This window comes from Bos grunniens, chromosome 14, assembly GCF_055505025.1.
Source record: "Bos grunniens cultivar Pamir isolate PY7600 chromosome 14, Bosgru_T2T1.0, whole genome shotgun sequence".
In the NCBI taxonomy this organism is placed as follows: domain Eukaryota; kingdom Metazoa; phylum Chordata; class Mammalia; order Artiodactyla; family Bovidae; genus Bos; species Bos grunniens.
This window is the reverse complement of record NC_141178.1, coordinates 82,846,062-82,855,736: the sequence shown is the minus strand read 5'-3', so window position 1 is coordinate 82,855,736 and position 9,675 is coordinate 82,846,062. Positions and strand designations below refer to the sequence as shown.

The 9,675-nt window shown below is 63.1% G+C and overlaps 1 protein-coding gene and 1 long non-coding RNA gene across 2 annotated transcripts; both read left to right on the top strand.

Moving 5' to 3' along the window:
- The first annotated feature begins 262 nt into the window (after positions 1–262).
- LOC147359807 (uncharacterized) lies at positions 263–2,164 on the top strand. The gene is made up of 4 exons (XR_015141258.1): positions 263–403; positions 504–551; positions 1,075–1,234; positions 1,900–2,164. It is a non-coding gene; the product is annotated as an uncharacterized LOC147359807 (long non-coding RNA).
- A 4,464-nt stretch (positions 2,165–6,628) lies between these two features.
- Positions 6,629–7,956, top strand: MAFA (MAF bZIP transcription factor A). Its single transcript, XM_086337736.1, has one exon. The coding sequence runs from the start codon at positions 6,765–6,767 to the stop codon at positions 7,818–7,820; it is 1,056 nt and encodes a 351-aa protein (XP_086193862.1). The 5' UTR covers positions 6,629–6,764; the 3' UTR covers positions 7,821–7,956.
- The last annotated feature ends 1,719 nt before the right edge of the window (positions 7,957–9,675 follow it).

The following is a 9,675-nucleotide window of genomic DNA, read 5'->3' as shown; positions in this document are numbered from 1 at the left end:
GCAGAGCAGGGCTCCCACTGTCCTGTGCCGATCGCTGGCACCTCCGCCCGGGGCCCCGAGCCCTGTCTCTGGGGCCTGATCTGTGCTAGTTCAGCAGGCTGCTGGACACCGGACTCAGACCTGACTGCGAAGAATGGGCCCACAGCCCAGCAGGAAGCTGAGTGCCGACAGTGAGGAACCTGCAGAGCAGGGGCAGCAGCCTGCCTGGCCGGGTGCCCTGGGCCAGGGCTGAGCCCCCTGCCCAGCTCCTCCTCCTGGCCTAGGCTGGCAGGAGGAGCAGGCACCGGGGTGCAGCCTGGGGGCCACCGAGGCCTCCCCCACCTCCTGCCTAGGCTGTCCTTGATGCCCACGGTCAGCTCCACCACAGAGGGACAGAAGGACCTCTGACGACGGGAGGACCGAGGTTCGAGTCTCCCTCCCCCGCCTGGAGAGACGGGAGACCGAGGGAGACTCGGGTGTTTGTTTCTCCCATCCGATTGACCTCCCTGCTCTTCCCTCCATAGTAAAGGAGGGGACCCCAGACTGTGAGACAGACACCAGCTGGACAGGAGGTGGGCAGGTGTTTCCATTACGCGAGGCGCTCCCGACAGACCAGTGGGTGCTGGGCCCCTCCTGTTGGGCACCCAGCACCTGGCCGGGACCAGCGCTGTGCTCCAGGGCCTCCCCGGCCGCTCCACCTCCTCAGGTGTACTTCCTGTACCCGGGCCCACTGCGCACGGCACAGCCCACGACCCTGAGGCAGCCGGCCTGACAGCTGCGGGCCCGCAGGGAAGGCTTAGGAAGGGCTGGGCGCCCCAGAGCATGGGGGTAGCCCTGCCCACAGCTGCCTGTGCTCCTGGACCCCTGCCCTGCGGGCCCACACCCCGTGACCCCCTGAGGACCGGTCAGCCTCCGGCTCAGCCTGGTCAGACTCCCTGCTCCCAGCAGGGGAAGGGGTCACCGTCACTGTGGGCTCCCTGTGCTAAGGGCAGATCAGCTGGGCCCCCAGGAGGAAGGGCCCGTCGTCCCCACCAGCCCCGACTGTGTGAGGGCCGTGGAGTCCAGGCAGGCCCTGCCCCTTTGTCCCCTTCACAGGTGCCTGCTGCCACCCCAGGCCTGTGGCCCCGTGGACTGCCCTTCGCCCTGGTGCAGCCTCTCAGGTGATGGCCCCAAGGACAGGGAGCCTCCTGTGAGGGCTGCGGGGCTCGCACCGTGACCGTGAAACACCCCTCCCGTGGGCAGGGTGGGCCCTCAGGTGAGCCCCGAGGTCGTGTGGCCAGCAGGGCCTCGGGATCTGGGCTGCTGGGCTCCGGGGAGGCATCTGACGTGGGGGCCCGAAAGTGCCCCCGTGTGGGGTCTCGGGGAGGGGCCTGCCTCTCCCGGCTCCTCTGCAGCCTGACTGACCGTGGTGGGTGGGGAAGGCACCCACCCCTCACTGTCTGAGCCCAGGAAGGAGCCCCTGGCGGGACAGCGGGGCTGCCGGGTCTAGAGCTGGGCCTGAGCTTGTGTAGCGCCTCTAAGCCCCGCCTGGAGAGCAGGGCCTCTGTTCCCAACAGGGACTACTGTGGCCTCGTCTTGTGACTCCCATGAGGCTGGGCGGCTGGGTGACCGCTGGGCCTGGGCAGATCCTGCAGCGCAGTGCTGTGATGGCGTGCACACCCTGCAGCTGGACTTGTCGAGAGTCTAGGGCACTGAGCTGGGACCTTGGCACTGTGCTGCCCGAGGGTGGTCCCAGGGTCCCCAGAGGGGCCGCCCCCCCAGACTCTAATCCCCACCCCACATCAGGCCAGGCCCCTCGGCCTTTCCCGTCTCCCATTCTGTAGGGCCCCCTCCATCTGCCTGGATTCGCTAGGGCAGTCATCAGGCGTGGGAAGCCAGGGCGGCCTCCAACCCCCTGAGCCTGGGGTCTTGGCTCCTCAGATGCCAAGAAATGGTCCCGACAGTCTGAGAGAGCTTGGGAGCATCTTCCCCAGAGAAGCCTTCAGACAACAGTGCCGCCCCCCACCTGACCCGCCCTCGCCACGACCTTGAGACGGTAGCCCCACAGGACTCTGGACGACAACACTGCCTGCAGGCGCTGGACTTACGCTGATCTCCTGCACAGACGTGCTGTGTAGTTCACTTTCTATTTTATGGTTTATTTCCTGCTCTCTCACCCGCTCTCGGGTAGATTGTATTTTCCAGAGATGCTGTGACTGTGTAGTTTTTCCTACATACTCCATGGGGGATGGTGTCTGTGCCCCTTGGATATGAGCACTGCTACCCCTCACGAAAATGCCAAGCATATCTGCCTGACTCCCTTGGACGCTCACGCTGAGAACCAGCCGCCACGCTGTGAGGAAGCCCAATCAGTCAGCCACCGTGTGCGGATACTGGTCCGGCTACGGCCCCATCGTCTGCCGGCCACCAGTCCCTCAGCCTTCAAGTCCTCCCAGCCGCCACGGTCCAGCTGCACCAGGACAACCTGTCCACTGCAGAGCCCACGAGTGCCTGTTTCCTACCAGGGACCCCTGGGCCACCTCCCTGGCGGAAGGTGCTGGAAGCTGCCCCTGGACAGGCTGCCTGGCACACAGAACTGCTCAGTAAAGACACGTGTGTGTATTTACTGAGGAGCCTCCACACAGTCCCTGTGGCTCCCTGGCTCCAAGCGCTGGTTGTTTGCTGGGCGGGCAGGGAGGTCCCCAGAGGGCGAGGAAGAAAGGGAGCCTTTTCTGGGCCACATGAAATCGGCGGCATCCTCTGCTGGCTCCACTGCTGGTCGAGGGAGCCGCGAGGGAGCCACGGCTGGGCCTGCAGCACTCCTGAGTGCCGTCTCTGGGGCCTGCGAGCCTTTCATGGCAGAGAGGAGGTGGCTCTGGGCTCTCATGGCCTCTGCCTCTGAGACCCAGCTGACAGCCCCTCCTTGAACTTGCCGGGTCCCAGACCAGCAAGTGGCGAAGAGGAGGTTTCTGAAGAGAAAGGAGCGAGCCTGAAGCCCACAACCAAAGTCAAGAAGGGGCAGGCTTTCCCTGGGCTGGGAAGAGCCCATCTCGCCTGTAGTGGGTGCCGGGAGGTTGGGGTCTGTGTACAGGGGCAGTCAGCCCCTTTCCCAGCCCCCTGGCAGTGACTCAGGACAGAGGAGGGCTCAGCTGCCACCACGAGAAGCCACGGAGCAGACTCAGGGCCCCTCCACCTTCCAGGGCTCCTGCTCCCGAGAGCTTAGCCCAGGCCTGCAGGCCCAGACACCTTCTGGGAAGCCAGTCTGACCTGAGGTCAAGCCCAGGACTGGAGAACTTACCGAGGGCCCGAGGCAGTTGGGGACATGGGTGCCTTGCTTGGTTCCAGGTTGCCCGAAGGCCCTTGTGTCTGTTCCCAGTTCTGAGTGCAGTCTCTGTAGCCGGCCCTGCACTGGGTCCCTCTCCCCTGGGGACAGACAATGAAAGGCCTGTGAGTGTGACTGGGCAAGGGGCTGGCTGGCTCTGGCCCAGCACCCTTGAGCACCACATTTTGGGGCCAGATGTGGGCAGGTGTCCCTGACTTAGTGTGGCTGAGTGCAGGCCTCGAGGAGGTTTGGGATAGGGAGGGGCTGTTCTGCAAGGCCTCCCTGGCTTTAGCAGCCTTACTGCACCTCTCAGGACAAGGCGTGGTGACTGGGTGGGACTGGGAATGCCGCAGAGCTCGGCAATGGCTGCAGTCAGTGGCCCTTGGCCTGGGGCCAGGAGCTGTGAGGAGGACCCCCACCTGCACCAGCCTGGCTCTACCCAGCACCTTCCCGAGCTTGGAACCACACTCTTGCCTGGTCCAGTGGCCTGGCTGAAGCCATGCCATGAGGAGCAGAGGCCAGGTGGCCAATGCAAGGGCTCACTCCATCTCAGACGGGCATATGGACCACCAGCTTGCCACGCAGCGTCTCCCCTCTGAGCTGTGGCTTCCCTCTGAACGCCAAGTGCTTTCAGTTCAGTTCAGTTCAGTTGCTCAGTCGTGTCCGACTCTGTGACCCCATGAACTGCAGCACGCCAGGCCTCCCTGTCCACCAACTCCCAGAGTCCACCCAAATCCATGTCCATTGAGTCAGTGATGCCATCCAACCATCTCATCCTCTGTCGTCCCCTTCTCCTACTCTCAATCTTTCCCAGCATCAGAGTCTTTTCAAATGAGTCAGCTCTTCACATCAGGTGGCCAAAGTATTGGAGTTTCAGCTTCAACATCAGTCCTTCCAATGAACACCTAGGACTGATCTTTAGGATGGACTGGATCTCCTTGCAGTCCAAGGGACTCTCAAGAGTCTTCTTCAACACCACAGTTCAAAAGCATGAATTCTTCGGCGCTCAGCTTTCTTTATAATCCAACTCTCACATCCATACACAACATTGGAAAAACCATAGCTTTGACTAGATGGACCTTTTTTGACAAAGTAATGTCTCTGCTTTTTAATATGCTGTCTAGGTTGTTTGTAACTTTCCTTCCAAGGAGCAAGCGTCTTTTAATTTCATGGCTGCAGTCACCATCCACAGTGATTTTGGAGCCCAGAAAAATAAAGTCAGCCACTGTTTCCAATGTTTCCCCATCTATTTGCCATGATGTGATGGGACTGGATGCCATGATCTTCATTTTCTGAATGTTGAGCTCTAAGTCAACCTTTTCACTTTCCACTTTCACTTTCATCAGGAAGCTCTTTAGTTCCTCTTCACTTTCTGCCATAAGGGTGGTATCATCTGCATATCTGAGGTTATTGATATCTCTCCCGGCAATCTTGATTCCAGCTTGTGCTTCATCCAGCCCAGCGTTTCTCATGATGTACTCTGCATATAAGTTAAATCAGCACGGTGACAATATACAGCCTTGACGTACTCCTTTTCCTATTTGGAACCAGTCTGTTGTTCCCTGTCCAGTTCTAACTGTTGCTTCCTGACCTGCATACAGGTTTTCTGGAGGCAGGTCAGGTGGTCTGGTGTTCCCAGCTCTTTCAAGAGGGCTTTAAAGGGAGCCCCTAACCTGGCAACACATGTCCCTGAGCACCCAGGCTGGGTTCATCCCTGTGGGAGGGGAGAGGAGAAAGGAGCGGGGTCACCCCCATGTACATTAAAAAGTGAGGTTTCACTTGCCATTGCGACAGTTTTCTTCTTACAAAATACTAGACACTTGTGAGGAACCAGGTAGAAGCCCTGATAGATAAATGCCCCCAGCACATGGCTAGGCTGCCCCTGGTGACGTCCTGCCCGTAGTCCCTCCAGACTTTTCCTTCTGTGCACAGATGGTTGGTTGCATTTAAGAATGAGTTAAACTGTAGAAGTCATATGATAGTATAGAGAATGGGGGGAGGGCTCTCTGGGTCATGGCCCCATCTCAGTTGACCCTAGAAGGCCCCTGCTCTGAGCACACCCGCGGCTCTACAGATTACTACCCAGTCACCAAGCCCTGGGTAACCGGCCACCTCTGGTCCCCTAGTCCGGCTCTTAAGGCTTCTCGCGTTGGAGGCCTCCCACCTGCGCCCGACCCTCATCCCCGCCCGCACCTAGCTCTGAGCCCCATTCTCCGCCAGGAGGCCAGATCTCGGCGGATGGGCAGCTGGGGGCCGATTCCTAACGTGGTGTAGGCCTGGCAGCCCTCCGGCCTTGGGACAGCCCCCGCGCCCCGCCCGTGCCGGGTCGGTCCAGCCCCTGAGCCTCAAGTCCCACCAGCCGCGCAGGCTCCGGCCCCCACGCTCCGGTCCCTGACCCCACCTTCGCTGCTCCGCGCGCGACTCCCTCTGCACCTGCACCGCATAGCGGGGGCACCGGGCGCCCGGCGGTGAATCCCGCCGCACCGAGGTGCCAACAACTTTGTTGACTAAATTCCTGAACCCGCCTGAACCGCGAAGCTAAAAATAACCAGCGCTCCCGCGCAGCGCCCGGCCAGGCCGCGCAGCGTCACCCGTGTCGAGAGGCCGGAATGTCCCGGCGCCACTACGCTAGCAGGCTGAACGTGGGCTCCCCGATGGACCGACGGAAAAAATCTTGGGAAGGGGCTGCGGGGTCACGGCCAGCCGGCGGCGGGGTGACGAGGTCACCAAGGAGCACCCCTCGCCCCGATCCCCGAAGCTCTGGCCACTCCGTGGAGGACGCGAGGCATCGGAGGCCGCAGGCAAGGCCCCGCGCCGCCCGCGCGCCCCCAGCTCCCCAGGCCCTTGCCGTGCAGCCCCCCGAGGTGGCCACCAGAGGGCCCTGCCCCTCCTCTCCCGGGCAGCGGGTCACCACCCCTTCCCACAGCTGTTCCCTGCAGGAGACTGACAGCTGGGCTCCTGGTTGCCATGGGGATATGTAAATTAGGCTACGGGTCTGGGGCTCTTATTGGCCCGGAGGCGTGTACTCCTCCCAGAGAGGCGGGCCCAGGCGCCCGGCCCTATAAAGGGGAGCGCGCGGCGCGGAGCTTGGCGGTAGAGGCGGGGCGGGCCGTTCGCGGGCGGAGCGCGGGGAACCCAAGTAGCCCGAGGCGGTGGCTGCACCGCCGCCCGCCCGGCCATCGCCGGGCCGCTGGCGGAGCGGGGGGGGTGGGGGCGGTGTACAGGGGACCGCGGACGGCCTGCATCCGCTGGGGAGCGACCCAGGGTTGCGCGAGAGGCCCTACCGGCGGCGTCCCCATTGGCCACCCCAGAGTTGGCCGAGTGAAACTTTTCCCTTCGCGCTTCGGCTCGGAGCCCGCGCCTCTCGCTGCCCGGACCCACCGCCCGTGGGAAGCGAAGGGGGGGGACAGGCCCGCGGCTCGCCCCCCCCGGCCCCGCCTCCCGTCGGGGCTCAGCCGGGCGAGGCGGCGGGGCCCCCCAGGCGATGGCCACGGAGCTGGCGATGGGCGCCGAGCTGCCCAGCAGCCCGCTGGCCATCGAGTACGTGAACGATTTCGACCTGATGAAGTTCGAGGTGAAGAAGGAGCCGCCCGAGGCCGAGCGCTTTTGCCACCGACTGCCACCCGGCTCGCTGTCCTCGACGCCGCTCAGCACGCCGTGTTCCTCCGTGCCCTCTTCGCCCAGCTTCTGCGCGCCCAGCCCCGGCACCAGCGGCGGCGCGGGGGGCGGCGGCGGCGCGGCGCAGGCCGGGGCCACCCCGGGGCAGGCGAGTGGGGGCCCCGGCGCCGTCGGGGGCGCCTCGGGGAAGCCGGCGCTGGAGGATCTGTACTGGATGAGTGGCTATCAGCACCACCTTAACCCCGAGGCCCTCAACCTGACGCCCGAGGACGCGGTGGAGGCGCTCATCGGAAGCGGCCACCACGCTGGGCACCACAGCGCGCACCACCCAGCGGCCGCTGCGGCCTACGAGGCCTTCCGGGGCCAGGGCTTCGCGGGCGGCGGCGGCGCGGACGACATGGGCGCTGGCCACCACCACGGCACCCACCACGCCGCCCACCACCACCACCACGCGCCCCACCACCATCACCACCACCACCACGGCGGCGCGGGCCACGGCGGCGGCGGCACAACCCACCACGTGCGCTTGGAGGAGCGCTTCTCCGACGACCAGCTGGTGTCCATGTCCGTGCGCGAGCTGAACAGGCAGCTCCGCGGCTTCAGCAAGGAGGAGGTCATCCGGCTGAAGCAGAAGCGGCGCACGCTTAAGAACCGCGGCTACGCGCAGTCGTGCCGCTTCAAGCGGGTGCAGCAGCGGCACATTCTGGAGAGCGAGAAGTGCCAGCTCCAGAGCCAGGTGGAGCAGCTGAAGCTGGAGGTGGGGCGCCTGGCCAAGGAGCGGGACCTGTACAAGGAGAAATACGAGAAGCTGGCCGGCCGGGGCGGCCCCGGGGGCGCGGGCGGGGCCGGCTTCCCGCGGGAGTCCTCGCCGCCGCAGGCCGGGCCCGGCGGGGCCAAGGGCACTCCCGACTTCTTCCTGTGAGCGCGGGGCCCAGAGTCCGCGCCACCGCCGAGTAGAGGCTCGCGCGGGCGGCCGGGGGCCTGGACTTGGACTCCGCAGCTCAGGGCGAGGACGCACGGCCGCGCCGAGCCTCCCCAGCGCGCCGGCCCCCGCGTGAGTGCCACCGCCTCCGGCCGGGCCGGCCCCGCGCGCCTTGTCTGCAGGCGCCGGACAGAGGCCCGTCCCTCGGCGCGGTCTCCTCTCTCCCGGCTTGCGCACCTTCCCGGGTCGCCATCCCGACGCTGTTCCAATTCCTCTGCTCGGAGCACGGCGACTCCCAGGAAGCTGGACCGGGTCGAAGTCCTTCCTGGCGTCCGCTTGTACATACGTGGAGCGCGGTTGTGCGCCCGACCTCACCCGGACCGCCACGGGCAGCCGGCGCCACCCTGCACCCTTGGTCTCCTTTCTTTTGGCCTCCCTACCCAGGCCTTTTGTACTCCTTTTCGAAGCGGTACTTATTTTCGAAGTATTTATATTTATTTTGCTCGGTGATCAGAAAAGGAAACCCCGGAGAAGCTCCCTTCTTCCCGCCGGGGTTGCCCTCGGATGTCCGTGTGTCCCAGCATGTGTCGCTCGCTCGGAGGGTCCTGGCCCCTGCCTGCCCGCTTGCCCGCCTGCCCCCCACCCTGCCACTGGCGTCCCCTAGAGATTGACGTGGAGGAGCATTATCTATGCTGTGTTCAGTCCTGCTGCCCTACTGTACTCCGGGGTGGGGGGAGGGGGGAGGGAGCTGGCCGGGACTTCCGTGCTGCTATTTCTCTATGCACCAGATCGTATTTATGGCTCCTGGGGAAGTATATCTTATTTTAACCCTCAAGAGAAGTGAAAAAAAAAAAAAAAAGTAATGCACAGTATTTCTAGCAGAAAAAAAAAATTTTTTTAAGAGGAGGTTTCGCCTGAATCTCCTGGCATGGAGTCCGGTGGAGAAAGTGTATAATTTTATTTTAATTTAAAATGTGTTTCGTTTTGTTTGTGGATTCTTTTTTAAACAACCTGATCACTTTTGGAGTGGCCAGAAGAGGGAGGGAAGGCCGAGCTCTGGCCCCTTTAAGCCCCCAGCCCCTGACTACACCCTGCACCCCGGCCTGGGCTCCTTCCACGCCAGCTCGTGGGGGGCCTGGGAGATACCAACTCCTTGCAAGTTTTGTTGTGCTGTGGGATTTCGTTGGGTTCTTTTTTCATTTGCTACGAAACTGAGGAAAGAAAAAAACACACACACAAAATAAATTCATTTAGATCCAAAAGTTATTGGAGCCTGGCTGGTTTTTCTGTGGTTTTCGTTTCTACCATATTTCTTCCTGAATAGAAAGAAAAGGAGTTTCCCAAACTAAGCCCTGCCTTAGCTCCAGGTGACCCACCCCCGTTGAAGCGGGGAGTGGCCGGAGTTGTTTAAAAAGGCTGCTGCCAGGGCCCGACCGGTAGGAACCTGCCCCCGAGCTGCCCCGTGGGGAGGAGGCTGCACAGTGAGGCCCCGACCCCCACGACAGCCCAACGCAACCCCAGGCTAAAGGCCACCCTTGGTAGCACGATGTGTCCTGGGCAGGGCAAGCGCTGTCCTCAGCTCTTCTGAGCCTGCAGTCTCCCACCTGCAGGACCAAGGCCTGGACTGCGGGAGCAACGGGCAGGGCAGCACCCTGGAAACTTCGCCCTGGGGGGCTGGAGTCAGCGCAGGGGCCTGGGGTCAGCGCAGGATGCTTGGCCAGTACCTCGGTTCACACTGGGATTGGGGCAGGGTCTGGTGAACCCTGTGGTTTGCATGTTTGGAGCCCGCCGGCCTCGGCAGAGCACCCCACTATTCTGTCTGGGAGCACCAGCTCCTCCTCTGGGCTGGGAGAGC

Coding starts and splice junctions, on each gene's coding strand:
- MAFA (XM_086337736.1), top strand. CDS start 6,765: ATGGCCACGGAGCTGGCGATGGGCGCCGAGCTGCCCAGCAGCCCGCTG.